The 17,677-nt window shown below is 31.6% G+C and overlaps 1 protein-coding gene and 1 pseudogene across 1 annotated transcript in view; both read left to right on the plus strand.

Annotated features, from left to right (window-relative positions):
• The window catches only part of CCDC18 (coiled-coil domain containing 18), a 77,131-nt gene that overhangs the window by 23,032 nt on the left and 36,422 nt on the right, over positions 1–17,677 (plus strand). Inside the window, exons 9-12 of the mRNA XM_039874779.1 lie at positions 7,466–7,600; positions 7,768–7,845; positions 12,331–12,447; positions 16,527–16,694. Coding sequence (XP_039730713.1) covers positions 7,466–7,600; positions 7,768–7,845; positions 12,331–12,447; positions 16,527–16,694 — 498 coding nt within the window. The remainder of the gene's footprint in view (positions 1–7,465; positions 7,601–7,767; positions 7,846–12,330; positions 12,448–16,526; positions 16,695–17,677) is intronic.
• Positions 16,821–16,939, plus strand: LOC120612386 (uncharacterized; annotated as a pseudogene).

Raw genomic sequence — 17,677 nt, forward strand, 5'->3', positions numbered from 1 at the left:
GCTGTGTACAAACCCTGGCACTTCCAGGCAGGGTTGTTCAGGAAAGTTGCTGCGCCTTCACCCCTCTCCGTCCTCCTACAGGGTGCTCCTGTGGCTGTGAGAGGCAACTTCTTTATTACTCCCAGTCCACCACCCAACACCCGGGTTCTGATCTGTGGTAGCTCTTATGCGCAGATCCCTTGCTCAGACTTGCTGATGTGCAGTTTTGGTGTTCTTTGTTGAGTTTTAGATGTTCTGCTTATTGTTGTTTCAATGGGAGAGATCTAGGGATGTCTCTCACTCTGCCATGTTTCTGCCGAATCTCATAAACTATTAAAACTTCTAGTTTCTTTTAAACTATTAAAAGAAGCTATTAAGAAAATGAAAAGACAAGCTACAGACTGGGAGAATATATTTGTAAATATTTATAAATCACATATCCAACAAAGAACTTGTATGTAGCACATATAAAGAACTCTCAAAACTCATCAATAAGAAAACAACTCATTTTTTTAATGGGCAAAAGATTTGAATAGACATATTGACATATTGATAGCAAATAAACATATGGTAATATGTGGAAGATGATTAGTTGTTAGAGAAATGCAGATTAAAAGCAAAATGAAATACCCCTGCATTCCTATTGAGAAAGTAGGTAGGGGAGGGAGGAAGGAGAGAGAGAGAGAAAGAATAAGTGAATGGATAAATTATGATATCTCAGTATAATGGAATACTACTCAGTAATAACAAGGAACAATCTGATATAGGCAAAAACGGGTGAAATCCAAGGCATTATGCTGCATGGAAGAAGCCAATTTCGAATTGTATACTATACAATTCCATTTCTGTGACATTCTCAAAAAGTTAAAAGCTATAGGATGGAGAGCAGTTCATTGGTTGCCAGGTGTTGGGGAAGATGGAGAATTTTACTATAAAGGATTAACATGAGGAACTTTGAGGGTGAAAGAGCTGTTCTGTATCATGTGGAGAGAGTTTCATGAATTTGTGTGTGTTAAAAAACTCAGAACTATACACCAAAAATATGAATATAAACTAACTTTTTAAAAGCCTATCACCTCGATTTATTGTTAGAATTTTTATTTATATTTTCTAGATCAGTTTCTCTGCATCTTTGCACACTTACATGTATACAATATGCATATATACAAACATATACATAAACAACATTTTTAACAGCTTCATTTCACAGAATGGTTGCATTTTGAGTTATTTTCTCTTGAAGAATTATAATTAATTTTAATAAACATTATTGTAAAGCTACTTTCCATATTTGAGAATATTATTTTATATTAGATTCTCAAAAGTAGAACTGTGGATTCAGAAGTTAAAAAGTATTTTTCAGATGAAGAGTTTTATTCCTGATAAATTTTTTAGGGATTAATCTGAGAGTAGCAGAAGTTCTAGGAAGATAGTATATTCAGCATCTCAAATATTGAACTGCTGCTGAGAATTGGCATGATAGGTCTATCAAAAGGTCTCCTGGATAATTAATAAGTCAACTTACCCAAAAGTCTATAGTTATTACATTATACAATCTTGTTTACTAATGACATTTATTTCAATATATTTGTGTTTTAAGAAAAAGTCCTAAAGTTATTTAACCTTCTTTGCCTTACTTTTGGAAAATACATATAACAAAATTTATCATCTTAATCATTATTGAGTGTACAGCTCAGTGGTATTAAATACATTCATATTGTGTAACCATCACCACCATTCATCCTCATCACTTCATCTTGTAGAACTGAAATTATACCAATGAAACAATAATTCCCCATTCTCCCCTCCCCTAGCTTCTAGCAGTCACCATTCTACTTTCTCTTCCTATGATTTTGATTACTTTACCACAGATAAAGTAGAATCATACAGTATTTGTCTTTTTTGTGACCAGTTTATATCACTTAGCGTAATGTCCTCTAGGTTCATTCATGTAACATGTTGCAGGATTCTTTTCCTTTATAAGGCTGAGTAATACTATATTGTATGTATATATCACATTTAGCTTACTTGTTCATCAGATGATGGACCCTTGGTTTGCTTCCACATTTTAACTATTGTGAATAATGCTGCTATGATCACGAGGATGTACAAATAATCTATTTGAGACCCTGCTTTCAGTTCTTTTGAGTATATATCCAGAAGTGAAATTGCTGATTATACGATAATTCTGTTTTTAATTTTTTGAGGAACCACCGTACTGTTTTCCACAGCTGCTATACCATTTCACATTCCCATCAGAGCACAAGTATTCCAATTTCTCCACATCCTCGCAAACACGTTTTCTGTTTCTTTGATAGTAGCCATCTAATAAGTGTGAGGTGGCATCTCATTGTAGTTTTGATTTGCATTTCCCTAATGATCAGTGATCTTGAGATTATTTTCATGTGCTTGTTGGCCATACATGTATCTTTGGAAAATGTCTAATCAAGATTTTTGCCCACTTTTAATTGAGTTGTTAGTTTTTTGTTGTTGCGTTTTAGCACATATTCTGTATATTAATCCCTTTTCAGATATATGATTTGCAAGTATGGTCTCCCATTCTTTGAGTTGCCTTTTCACTCTATTTAAAGTGTTTTTGGATGCACAAAATTTTAAAATTTTCATGAAGTCTAATTTGTCTATATTTTTCTTTTGTCCCATGCCTTTGGTATCATATCTAAGAAATCATTCCCAAATCCAGTGTTGTGAAGCATTTGTTCTGTGTTTCCAAAAGTTTTATAATTTTCTTACATTTTGGTCTGTGATTCATTTTGAGTTAATTTTTTTATATGGTGCTAGGTAAGGGTCCGACTTCATTATTTTTACATGTGGCTATCCAGTATTCTCAGAACTATTTCTTGAAAAGACTCTTTTATTTCCCCCATTGAATGGTCTTGGCACCCTTGTCAAAAATCATTTGACCATATATGCAAGGATTTATTTCTGGGCTCTCTATTCCATTGTTCTATATTTCTGTCTTTATGCCAACACCACACTCTTGATTACTGTATGATTTGGAGTATGATTTGAAATCAGGAAAGGGGAGTCCTTCGGTTTTGTTCCTTTTCAAGATTGTTTTGGCTATTTGGGGTCCCTTGAGATTGCATATGAATTTTAGGCTGGGTTTTTTGATACAAAAAAAATCATTGGGATTTTGGTAGGGATGACACCATCTGTAGATCACTTTAGGTAATATGGACACTTTAACGACATTAAGTCTTCCAGTCGTGAACATGGGATATGTTTCTATTTATTTATGTCTATAATTTCTTTCAGCAGTGTTTTTGTAATTTTCATTGTACAAGTCTTTCACCTACTTGGTTAATTCCTATGTATTTTATTCTTTTTGGTGCTATTGTAACTGTAATTGTTTTTGTAATTTCCTTTGCAGATTATTCATTTTTCATGTAGGAATGTAGCCTATCTTTGTATGTTGAATTGGATCCTGCTACTTTTCTGTGTTCACTTATCCTAATATTTTTGTGTTAAATACTTAGGGTTTTCTATATATAAACTTGTATTATCTCCAAACAGAGATCATTTTACTTTCCAATTTGGATGCCTTTTCTTTCTTTTTTTTGCATAATCGCTCTGGCTAGAATTCCAATACATGTTAAATAGAAGTGGTGAAAGGTGACATCCTTGTCTTGTTTTTGATCTTAGAGGAGAAGCTTTTCTTTCACTGTTGAGTATGTTAGCTGTGAGTTATTCATATATGGCTTTTATTATGTTAAGGTAGTTTTCTCCTATTCCTAGTTTGTTGAATGTTTTTGTGATGAAAGGGTATTTAATTTTGTCAAATGTTTTCCTGAATCAATTGAGATGATCATGTGTTGTTTTCTCTTTGTTGTGTTGATGTGGCATATTACATTGATCAATTTTTGTAGATTGAACCATCTTTGCATTCCAGGAATAAATTCCACTTGGTCAGGGTGTATTATCCTTTTAGTATGCTCCTGAATTTGGATCGTTAGTATTTTGTTGGGGAGTTTTTGCATCAATATTCATAAGGGATATTGGTCTATAGTTTTCTTTTAGTGTCTTTGTCTGTTTTTGGTATCAGGTTAATGCTGGTCTCAGCATTACTTAGGAAGTGTTCTCCCCTCCATGTTTTTGAAAAGTTTGAGAAGGATTAGTATTAATTCTTCTTTAAATGTTTGATGGAATTCACCAGTGAAGCCATCAGGTTGGGAGAGTTTTGATTACTGATTCAATCTCCTTACTAGTTATAGGTATATTCATATTATCTATTTCTTCATGATTTAGTCTTTATAGGTTTTGTATTTTTAGGAATTTGTCCATTTTATCTAGATTATCCAGTTTGTTGGCAAACAATTTTTTATAGTACTCTGGTTTTTTTAAGTTTCTGTAGAATTGTTAGTAATGTCCTCATTTTCATTTCTGATTTTAGTAATTTGAGTGCTCTTTTTTGTTTGTAAGTCCATCTTGCTAAAGATTTGTCAATTTTTATTTTTTCAAATAACTATCAGTTGGTTTCATTAATATTGTATTCTATATGCTGTGTTTTTCTATTCTTTATATTACGGATCTTTGCTATAATCTTTATTTAATTTTCTTCCACTAGCTTTGGGTTTAATTTGTTCTTTTTCCAGTTCTTTTAAGTTGTAAAGTTAGGTTAATGATTTGAGATCAATCTTATTTTTTAATGTAAGCATTTGTAGCTATAAATTTCCCTCTTGTCACCACTTTTGTTGTGTTCTATAAGATATGATGTCATGTTTTTGTCTTTATCTCTAGGAATTTTCTAATTTTTCTTATGAATTTTTTGATTCATTGGTTTAAAATGTATTGGTTAATTGTTATAATTTTGTGAATTTTCCAAGTTTTCTTCTGTTTTTGATTTCTAGTTTCATCTTGTAGTCAGAGAAGAAACTTCGTTTGATTTAATTCTGTCTTTTTAAGTCTAGTACATTATGCTGATTAAGTCGTCTAGTTCCTTACCTATATTCTGTCTAGTTTTCTATTCATTATTAGGAGTGGGATATTGAAGTTTCCAAATATTGTAGTAGAAGCATCTGTTTCTCTGATCAATTCTGTCAACTTTTGCCTTATATTTTGATGGTATCTCATTAGGCTAGTAAATGTTTATAATAGTTATATCTTATTGCTCTATTGAATCCATTAATAACCTATAATATCCTTCTTTGTCTCTTATAACCTTCCTTGATTTGAAGTCTATTTTGTCTGATATTTGTATAGCCAACTCTGCTTTCTTTTGGTTATTGTTTGCGTGGAAAAACTTTTGCATTCTTTTACTTTCAACACTTTTGTGTCTTTGGATCTCAAATGAGTCTCTGTAGACAAAATATATTTGAGTTATGTATTTTTATCCATTCTGCCAATCTTTTGATTGGAAAGTTTAATTCATATTTAAAGTAATTACTAATAGGGAGAGACTTAACTTCTGTCATGATGCCATTTGTTGCTATCAGTTGATTGTGTGTGGCGAAAATTTTAAATTCCTTTCTCATCTCTTTTTGTGTATATTCTATAGCTGTTATCTTTGTGATTACTATGGAAATTACATTTATCCTAAAGTTATAACAATCTAATTTGAATCTGTACCAGCTTACTTCAATAACATAAAAACTGTTTATTTACAGCTCCACTTCTAGCCTTTTGGGTTATTCATGTCGCAGAATTATATCTTTATGCATATGTGCCCCAAAATATAAACTAATAATTCTTTAAAATATATTAATCTCTTAAATTACACAGAAAATAAGATTTGGAGCTACAAACCAAAGTTAAAGTAATATTAGACTCTACACTAATAACAGGTTTTTTTAAATTTTTTACTGTATTAGTATCTTAATTCATGTAGTAAATGAAAAGCGCAGTTATAAACTATTGTTGGAATAATACTAGCTTTTATAATTGCCCATGTATTTATTGAGATTTTTATTTTTCCATGCAGCTTCAAATTACTGTCTAGTGTCCTTTCATTACACCTTGCAGAACTCCCTTGAGCATTTCTGGCAGGGCATTTCTGGTGGTTACAAACTCCCTGAGCTTTTATTTATGTGAGATTGTATTAATTTCCCCCTCACTTTTGACAGTTTTGCTGGATATGGGATTCTTGGTAGACAGTTTTTTTCCTTCTGAATATTTCAGCCCACTGTCTTATGGTCTTTAAAGTTTCTGGCGAGAAATCTGCTTGTAATCTTACTGAGGATCCTTTGTAAATGATGATACGCTTATCTCTTGTTGCTTTTAAGATTCTCTGTCTTTTGAAAGTTTGATTATTGTGTGTCTTGGTATGGGTCTCTGAGTTCATCTCACTTGGATTTCACTGAGATTCTTGGATGTTTATATTCATATCTTTTGTGAAATTTGGGACATTTACAATCATTTCAGATATTCTCTCTGTCCCTTTTTTCCTTTTTTTCTCTCCTCTCCTTCTGGAATTCCAGTGATGTACATGTTGGTCTGCTTGATGGTGTATAACAGGTCCCTAGGGCTCTGTTCACATCAATCTTTTTTTTCCATTTCTTTAATTTCTAATGTGTTATTTGATTATTTTTATTTGATTTCATTTGAGTTTTCATTTCAGAGTTCCTCGATTTTAATATTTTCTAGTTAACCTTGTTACTACCACATTTTTATAAGTATTTGTGTCACATATATCACATATATTTTTTGTACATGTGTGTATATAATATGCACATATATACATATACACATATCAGTAACTTCATAATTTATCTTCACAAGAGTTTTTTGAGAGTTTGATAACACCAGTTGTTGGTGAAGTTGTGGGAACTGAGAATCTTACACATTTCTATGAAAATATAAATTGTAATGCACTTTGAAGAGAAATACTTAATGAAGTTGGAAATATAAATATTCTACAATCAGTAAGTCCACTTCTAATTGGTCTGTTCTGAAGAAATTTAACATATGTACATAAAGAGACATATGCAAAGATGTTATTGTGATATTGTCATAATAGTGAAAAAGCAGAATACCTAATTGTTCCTGAGTAGAAGAATAGACAAGCTGTAGTTTGTTGTTACAATGGAATACTCTATTGTCTTAAAAGTAAACAAACTAGATCTGTATATGGATACATGAAAATTTACATGAATAAATGTCTAATTCAATATTGAGTGAAAAAAAAGCTTGCAGAAATGTCGATATCGAATTTTTAAAACAAAACTGTATTACATATTGTTCATGTTTCTACATATATAGTAAAAGCACAAAAAGCATATATAAGAATGAAGCACACCAGAGAATGATACTGGACAATTTCAGCATGGTATTGATGAGGGAGTAAGGGGATAAGACATGGGTATGTGATCCCATTTCTTCTCTACAAGGAGGGAAATTGAAGGAAATTTGGGAAAATGCAAAAATGTATGTAATATGTGGTAACTTAACATGTGAGTATTATATTTCTGTATATTTAAAATGTTGAAAAAATTTTTAAATTTTATATAAATAGTCTTTTTTTTATGTTTAGCTTGCATCTCAACTAGAGAAGAAAGACCAGCAATTTAAAGAGCAAGAGAAGACTATGTCCATCTTGCAGCAAGACATAATATGCAAACAGCATCATCTTGAATCACTAGACAGACTCTTGACAGAAAGCAAGGGGGTAAAATCATCTTTAATAAAGTCCTGTTTAAAAGCTGACTAATATTTTAAGATTAGGTTTCTGTAACATATCTTTATCTTTAATCAAATTGTTAAATAGCCCATTAGTAATGCTAAAATATTTATACTAGAACTTATATTTTTGCTTGCCAATCTGTATGTTTTCAGGAAATGGAAAAGGAAAATATGAAGAAAGATGAAGCTTTGAAAGCATTACAAATCCAGGTGTCTGAAGAAACAATCAAGGCTAGTATGCTAATACTTAAAAAATTATTTTTTCTTAGTGGAGACATTTCTTTGGCTTTATTACCTTTCTCTATAAATTGTGAAAATTACTTACATAAAAATCAATTAAGAGGTAAGGATTTTACCTGGGTCAATGAATTTATTTCTGTAAGTATATTTTCTTTAATGTGAATTATGATCTTAATTATTTGATAGTTTATAATCTAGTTTGTAGATTATCTAAACTTTTTTTTTTTGCTAAAGAAAGATTTGTTTTTTAACATAAAAAAAACTTTTTTACATTAGCTACTTGGTAACCGTACTAGTAAAGAATTAACAGTGAAAATGAGGGGAGATGAAACTATAAGCAGTCCAATTTTGCTTCTTTTTACCAGTTCTGCTATAAGATTAATTAGGAGTTAAATTCAGATAAAATACAGATTTGTAGCTAGTGTATCTTCATGATGAAAAGCATGGGCTTTGGAGCTAAATTGACTTAGGTTTTAGTTCTGGCTTCAAAGTGTTTATGAACTGAGTGTAACCTTGGCTAGGTTATTTAAGCTCTCTGAACTTTCATTTCTTCATCTGTAAAATATATATAACAGGATAGTACCATAGAGGGTCACTATGAGAATTAAATAAATGAGGTACATAAAATGGTTAGCATATATTAAGTTACTCAAAGTTTAATAAGTAATTACTATGTAGTCAATGCTTTCTCCTTTGCATTTTTAGTGTTAAAAATAGGTCCAGACATACTGCTGTCTTTATTCTGTTATATATGGCTTAAATATAAAGGATTAAAAAAATTTTGATACTATTTAGTACTTTTTGCCTAGTACTCTGTTTTTAAACCATTTTGTGACCCTGTATACCCATGTAAACACAATATGTTTATCCATAACTTTCTTGTAGTATTCTCCAAAACTTTTAACATTTCATGCCATGTCAGTTTATTTCCTCATGTAAAAATAACCTGTAAGATCATTAATATTAAAAAATCATTACTGCGCAAAGGTTGTAGACGTGAGATAATTTTTATATTGGCACTTAACTCCCTTTTTTCCTTAAACTACCTAACACATCTAACCAATCACCTGGTAAATTATTTTAATATGTTAATAACAAGATATGAGACAGGAAGGAAATCAGCAAAAAAAAATGAATTATGGTGTTGGGTTGTATTCCCTACGTGCTTTTAATTAATTTGTTGTTATTGGGGAAAAAGTCAAAATGAGGAAGAAATATAGAAGCAAAGTTCCTATGACTCAAGCTATACCAAATTATTCTTAACATATAGGATATTTGTAGCAACAAAATAGAAGTTTGTAATCTTGTTCTCTTTTCTTGATTATATCATTACCACCTTTCTTTCCTGACTTTTGGCCATGTCCCTCTGCATGCTTTAATTTGTTCTTTGCATAAAAATTATTATGAATTTTCTATCTGCAGGAGAGTTATTAGGATTAGTTTAAAATTATATCACTTATAAAAGTATGATATAGCTTCTAGTTTAATGAGAGCTAGAAAATTGATAGGAAAATTCTAAACAGATAACAAGAAACCAGTAAATTAGAGCAAATATGTTACCTCCTGTTATCAAAAATCAAGAAGGGGCTTATTAGATTTAGAGACTTTATTTATTTATTTTCTTTTATTTTTATTTTCTACTCTAGATTATTATTTTTCCCTGAAGAAAGTCATAAATGGAAAAAAATAAACAAAAGGGAAGAGTGTAGCTGCTTTTGAAAGGTAGCCTAGAATCCCTACCTGGTTGCCCCCAGACTACGTCCCTGAGTTGGTTTTGGTTTGGCAGAGCAACATATACATATACATATGTTTTTGTAAATGGTTTGTATACAGTAAATGATGTTTATTTATATGAGAGTCAGATTCTCAAACTCTTTGTTCAAATAAGAAATCTAACAGAGTAGTAGATGTTTGGTTTTTATTAGTAGTATTAATTAGTTTATTTTTTAATTAAATTTTATCTTGAAAAATTTTAACCTACAGAAGATTGAAAGAATTGTAGAGAATATATATATACCCCTCACCTAGATTCACTGTCTGTTAGCTATAATCACTTCATCTCTCTGTGCACACACATGCACATGCACACTTGCCTGTGTACCCACCCAGTCCCACCCCCACTTACACACTGCTTTTTTGTCAGACCACCTAAGAGAAGATTGCAGATGCCATAACACTTTACACCTTTACTTCTTAAACCTACATCTCTTATGAACAGAAACTTTCTCCTACATGACCATAACACCTCTACACACCAGAGAAAGTCAACATTAATTCAGTAACATCATTCAATACACAGTCCATACTGAAATTTTCCCAATTATTTAAAAATGTTTTTTATAGCCTTGTTTTTTATAGCCTTTATATAAAAATGTTTTTTATAGCTTGCTATAAAAAATGTTTTTTATAGCTTTGCTATAGCCTTGTCTGTGGTCTAGCAGCATTGGCATCACCTATGAACTTGTTTGACTCGCAGAATATCTGCTGCGTCCCAGACCTACTAAACAAAAGTGAGACTTAAGGTGAAGGAAATGAGGCAAAATTTAAGGACATGCTTACTTTCAGGGACATACTAATGAAGGGTCAGAACTTGCATGACCTTGAGAGTGAGTGCCTCTTTAAAATTGGAAACCTAGGCACCTTCCTTGCATCACCCTAGTCCTGGCCTTGTTACTGAATCAGAATCTTTATTTCAGTGGAGTGTCCAGGTGATGAGTATGCCCATTAAAACCTTGAGAAACACTAGTTTAGCTTGTGCCTTTTCTTTCTTCATTCTAGGATTCAGTTATAATTCATGTGTTTCATTTGGTTCTTTAGATTCCCCTAAACTCACTGTCTCCTATTCTTTATTACACTAAATCTTTTGAAAAGTCTACGTAGAACACCATATAGATTATACTGTGTTCCTCCTCCTGCTTCACATCAGGAAGCACATAATGTCAGCCCATCCCATTATTGGCATTGCCAATCTTGATACCTTATTTAAGGTGGTTACTGCCAGATCTCACTGTTTTAAGGGCACATTTTTTCCCTTTATAATTAATAAAATGTGGGGTAATTCTTGGAGACCATATGAATGCCTTGCACCTCAGCAACCTTATAACCAGTGGTTTTCTCATTTAGTAATGAATCTTGCCTGAATGAGTTTTTACATTGCTAATTATCAGGTTGTGATATTCTGACAATCATAGATTACGTTTTTTCTCTGTATGTGGAAGATGGTACAAGTACCAATGCTCATTCTCATGCTTAAGAAAGAACACTTGCAGGTCTTTATACCTTTCATAAAACAAGTGTTAATTAAAAATTATTACTAGAGCAACAGTCTGTTAAAGATGATTATTCAAAATTACAACCTTTTTACCTGTTAATGGTTATGGTCACAGGCTATAGGGACAGTTTTTGAAATCTGTGTGTCTTTCAAGATTTTCTTTTTAGAAATAAGAATTGTAAAGATTATTTTATGATGTAGGACAGTATCTACTAGAGGGAACATTTTTCTCTTCTGCTAATCTTGTTGAGATTTCTTTCACACTTCCAACACTACTTAACTAGAATGCTCTTAGCATTGAGAGGAAAAAAAAAACATTCTTGAGAAGCCCAAAATCACAACAAGGAAAAGAAAGGAGCAAAAATCTTATTAACAAGAATCTTATTAACATTAACAGATGGGATATGGAGCATTTATGTGAATTGTGTCCCTTGAACTAAGTTTTTTGGGGAAAAAAATTCACTGATTTAGATTGTTCATTGCTCATTTGCTCGTTAATATTAAGGTACTGTAAAGCATTTGCAGCTGTATGAACCCTTGAACCAAGTAACATTGCTGCCTTTCTGAAAATATTTTCACTACTTCAAAGCAAAAGCAGCTTTCTCCTAAGTTTTTACCCTTAGCTGAAAAAACATTTTTTCTTAGTGACTTCAGCATATTGAGACTATTCATACCATAGCATCAGAGCACAATACACCAGTTTGTACTCACTTTACTATTTTTCTTGATCAAGGAAACATAAGGAGTAGGCTTAAATACTGAGTACCTTTTTAGGTAAATATTATAGGGTGTTTGGCTTACAATTTCTTGACAATTGGCCTGTCTGTCTTTCCAGTCTTATCTCCCAAATACCCATTTCCTACAAATTCATACTCTTGTTATCCTAAGCTCCTGCCAGCTTCTTACCATTCCCTTTTATACTGCCTTGACTCTTAATATACTCCCTCTTCCTGGAATGCCCTTCTTCACCTCTTGATGTCCTATGTATTCTTCAGGACTCCATTCTCTGGTTTTCTAGTCCGTGATGAAAAATTAGTTTTCTAAATAAATCTGCTCTGTTACAGCATTTAATATCCTAAGTTGGACTGCATATACACTGTTTGAAGCAATAGGTAACATTAGGACAGAAATATAAAATATTGAGCTTATAATAAGCACTCATTAATATTAGTTGATTTTTCTTTTTTCACTTTTTTCCTGCTTAGGTCAGACAGTTGGATTCAGCATTGGAAATCTGTAAGGAAGAACTTGCCTTGCATTTGAATCAATTAGAAGGAAATAAGGAAAAGTTTGAAAAACAGCTAAAGAAGAAATCTGAAGAGGTAAATTAACATTTCCTTTATATATAGCATATATTTCAAGTGATTTCTTTTTGAGGTATTATTTATTTTCAAGATACTTTAAAAGCACATCTTCATATAGCTGATATAAAAAATTTTCCATTAAAATGTACATTCCAATTCTATATTCTTTTAAAAATAAACATTATTTCAGTTCAAAACAAAATGTGACACCTTAAAATTCTGATTCTTTTATATGTTTAGGGAAATCAGAAAGTTAAATTATTATTAATGTCACAGAGTAATTCTAATATAGATGATTAATACTTAGAACATTGTTTTAGATTTAGAGGTATAAACGTCTTCAAACTTTTTTCATTTTGATTTTGTTCCTTCTGGTTGTCTGAAGGATTGAGAATTAGAAGTTCAACTTTATTGAGATTAGTTTCTTAGATACTAATTGAAAGACTTTTTGGGTTATCTTATTCATCTTTGTATCCTCAGTGTCTACTGCTTTGTTTTCAGCATAATATGTATTCACTAAATATTTCCTGAAAGGGATAATCTTAGTGAAGAATTCCTTTATTTCTTTGTTAGGATTTTTAATATATGTATTTAAACTTTAAATTCATGTTTAGAAATAGTTCCCAACAATAGTTGCCTTGAATGTATCAGAAAGGTCCAACCAGAAAAACAGAAGCCCTTCTATATCATTAAAATGGAGGGAATTTTTTACAGAGAATTAAATACACAGGTGATGGAAGAGTGAAAAAGCCAAACAAAGCATGCTGAGGTGACTCGGAGATTATAATAAGCAGGAACGCTCTACTATCCCTAGGGATAGAGGAACATCAGGAAAAGCTTATGTGACTATCATCCAGTAGCAGGGCTGCCTATTTTGGAGCTAAGGCCACAGAGAAAGAGTCTGTCTAGTAGAAACTGGTTGGCAGAGGAAGAAAACTGCTACTACTGGCCCCTCCCTTTTGCCAGATCTATGTGTTATCAAGAAGGCAATTTCCTGCAATACACAGAGCAGAGCAAGGGGAATGGAGGGTAGGTCTAAGAGCAAATGTGTAGTTGACCAGCATTCCAGATTTAGATGCATCATGTAATTAAGTAATTTTAGAGGTTAAAAAAAAGAAATCTTTATATTTGATATGGTCTTGTCTTTTTATTTCTATTTCCCTTCATGAAGGTTTTTATAGCATCTTTGACAAATGGGCATGTATATTTCTCTAGTCCAACATACTGAAATTAAATCACCTAAACTGTGGATATTTGACTTTTTAAAATAGGAATGTCCTTTTCTTTTTAACCATAATTTTTAAAAAAATATTATTTAGGCACTTATTCTATAGCCCTCAGTACACTCCAGTGTGAATAGACTTAGCATAAATGGAATCTAGAGACAGACAGTGCTTGTAATAGGACAGTTTGTTGAACTTTAGACTTTGCATTCTTAGAAACAGCATCAAGAGGCTAGGATGCAATAACAGGCATTTACCCAAAATGAACTTAAAACTTTTTCCACAATAGCTGAAAATATAAATCGGGCTCAAACCTAATTAAAAATCAGAAGTGAACTTAATTAAAAAAATAAATTAAAAAAAATAAAAATCAGAAGTGATAGAGAATACTAGAGAATAGTAAATTAGAAAAATTTTATTTTACTGAATTATTAGCTCAACTGCATGTGCATTGGCTTACTTGAAGGGTCATCTTTCATTTCTTCATTTATATTCATAGGAAATAATGGAGACAAATTCAAGTACTGTTTATCTTTTTTTAGGTACCAATCCATATATTTTTTTTTACTTTTGGTTTATTTGTCTTCAGAGCAAATTATAATGTCTTACACAGAAAATTCTTTCTATTGTTAGTTAATATAATTAACAGCAGAGTTGTAAGATTTTCATCATATATAGCAAGTTTCAGAAAATTTGATTGGATTCGTAGTGCCTCTATTCTGTTAATAATAGAGGATGTCATAAAAGTGTTTTAGTCTTTTAAATCAATGGATACTAGCTGAATAAGTAAGTGGCCCCAGAACTACACATTAATTATCCATCACAAAAAGCTAATAAATATTTCTCAGAGGTTTTACCTCAGGAAAATAAGCTTTTCCAGTTGTTAAATACATTTATGATTAAAATAATAGTGCCTTTGGGTTCCTGAGTTATTTTGAGAATATTTAAATTCCACATTAAAATGCTTTAAAAAGTGATAAAAGTCTGTGTTCATGCAAAATTACATTGTCAACATGATAGAAGAAAATAAACATAAGATAGATGTGAATAAGGCTAAACATTTTCTGCATAAAGCATTTGTTCAAATTTGATGTACTTAAATTTTGAGAAGTTGCCTTCATATCAGTAACTTTTCTGAGTTATATTTGTATTTTCTAGTTTATGTTTATATTAATACAATGTATAAAATAAAATACATAATATACTTTTATGTTTTAAGTAATAATTATAAGAGATTTTTTCCTTCGGCTATACATTAATACTAGATAAAGTTGATTGTAAAGTAAGTTTTATAATGTAAATTCTACTTTCTTCTTGACTTTGATTATAAAATAATGAATCCTTTAGGAAAACTTTATTCTCTGATATAATAACTTAGTAGCAAATATAATGTAAAAATAACAGTTGAGCTAATAATTCAGCAAAATAAAAGGGCTTGCATTTCTAACTTACTTACAATTCACTCTCTAATACTTAAGTTTTCACTTTCTTATTTGCCTGCATGTTTTTCATAATTACATTCGTGAAATGTAATTCTGTTTTTTTTCCCTTTTATTTCATGTTGTGAAATTTTATATTTGCTACTGTCCTTTGCATTGTGGTTCTAAATGCAAATGTTGTATCATCTTAAATCAGATTGGGAGCAGGTGAAGAATATAATAAAATTTGCATTAAATTATCTGCACTGTTTATACAATTTTTAAAATAATCTCTTTTGGCAGATTTTTAAGCTTCAGATTACTAGGAAAAAGAGCATTTTTTTCCCTTTTTAATAGGTATTCCTAGATAACTTTAAAGATATTTATTTATTTATTTAATTGAAGAAACGATTTAAATTTTCCCCCATCTACTTCCTGCCTCCCCCTCCCTCTCCTCCTTACCCTCTGGTAACCACTAATCCATTGTCCATGTCCATGAGTCTCTGTTTGTTTGTCCTGTTCATTTGTTGCTTTTAGGTTTATATCCCACATATAAGTGATATCATGTGATTTTCAACTTTTTCTGTCTGGCTTATTTCACTTAGTATGATTATTTCAAGGTCCATCCATGTTGTTGCAAATGGCAGTATTTCATCTCTTCTTTTGTCAGTAATATTCCACTTTTAATGCAATTTGGGAGTCCAGCATATTCAAGTCCTAGATATTTGGAGCACATGAGTGAAATTTCTCAGTTGGTATGGTCATTTCTTTATGTGGTTTTTAGAGCATGAATATTGAATACATTGCTAGGATATCATTTTACAAACAATTGGAATAATAGCAACAATAATGTAATAAATAGCACTTAACACTTAGGCTGTGCTTTCATGGCTATATTTTATTACCTATAAGGGGAAAAGATACATCAGATGGAATGTGGAAAAATCACGGCTTCCCATGTTCTCTTCCTCCTTCTCTGAGGGGTCACATAGAACATGATCCTTTCTGTAGCAGTGAAATGTGGTAACATGTCTTCAATATTTCTGCCCAGGAAAGCCTTCTTATGACTCAAAGATTAGGATTTTTTACTGGGGGCTAGTCATATAGGAACAGCCACAAGTATCAAAATTCCACACTCCCAAAAGGAAAGCATGATTCAATGACCTAGCCAGACCACACAATCTCACCTCTTAGGGAATGTTTCAAAATCCACATTCCCAGACACAAGCCAAGAGCCAGCCCTATAAGCAGGCCCTTCTAACACATCTCATCAGAAAAATGGACCTTCTACAAAATAAACGATAGCCATGAATACAATTGGCCCACATGACAAGCGGGGATAATTATCTAATAAGGCAAGTAGCTTTGACATTTTATTGCTTTTTATTTGAAACATGTCACTGTAATGATAAATACATATATATATTACATATATATATATTTTTTTTTTTGTTAGGTATATTCTTTACAGAAAGAGCTCAAGATAAAAAATCACAGTTTTCAAGAGACCACTGAACAAAATGTTATTCTACAGCATACTCTTCAGCAGCAGCAGCAAATGTTACAACAAGAGACAATTAGAAATGGAGAACTGGAAGACATTCAAACTAAACTTGAAAAACAGGTATATATTATTGGTCAAAATGATTTTACTTGTATGAAATAGAAATTTTTACAATTGATAATGCATTTTTAGTTATATAAATTGCTGTTTCACATCAAAGATTTCATATTATAAGAAATATTCTAAGTCTACGGCCCTGCCACCCTGAACATGCCTGATCTCATCGGATCTTGGAAGCTAAGCAGGGTCAGGCCTGGTTAGTATTTGGATGGGAGACCACCTAGGAATACCAGGTGCTATAGGCTTTAAAAAAAAAAATTCTATATTGACATTGTAAAATGAATAAAGTTCTATTCCTGTGTAATGTGATCATGTAATATCTTGGGCACGTTTTTGTCGTTTCATACAACTTAGTTATAATTTAGACTTCTTTATTCAATCTCTCCTTTCTTCTTGGACTTGAATATAATACTTATCTGAATCATTATACCTTTCATTTTCTTCTGTTTGGAACAGGACATGTGTGACAGTCCTTAAAGAAATGCCAAAGCAATGCACTAAAAGAAAAATCCCAAAGGATACTACTTATTTCTAAAAATGTTATTATTCCAAAGAAAGAGTCTAGGAAAATTTATACTAGAATGTAGTCTTTTCTTTCATTTATTACCAAATTCATTGAATTCTTCAGACAGATATTTTACATATTTCGTTCTCTTTTCAAACTTTATAGAAACTTCTAAATAAGGAAATGATGGTTTCCTGTACTCTTCACCTCACTTTTATGTCATTTGTTTGACTTTTTATCTATGTTCTCTGAATTCATCCTCAGCCTCTCCAATGGAACTAAAGAATTTCCTCTCAATACATTTAAACATATCAGGCAGGTATTATGTATTTTCTTTTTTAGAGACATCACTCCTGAAACTCTCCATCCCTTTTGTTAAAGTCTAGATATATTGCTTGATATGCATGCTGTACAGCTTTATCTCAAAGCATTCCTTCATCTCATCTGTGTGAAGACTCTCACTTCCTAAATCTCTTGT

The sequence above is a fragment of the Pteropus medius genome, unplaced genomic scaffold (genome assembly GCF_902729225.1).
Source record: "Pteropus medius unplaced genomic scaffold, Ma_sr-lr_union100, whole genome shotgun sequence".
In the NCBI taxonomy this organism is placed as follows: domain Eukaryota; kingdom Metazoa; phylum Chordata; class Mammalia; order Chiroptera; family Pteropodidae; genus Pteropus; species Pteropus medius.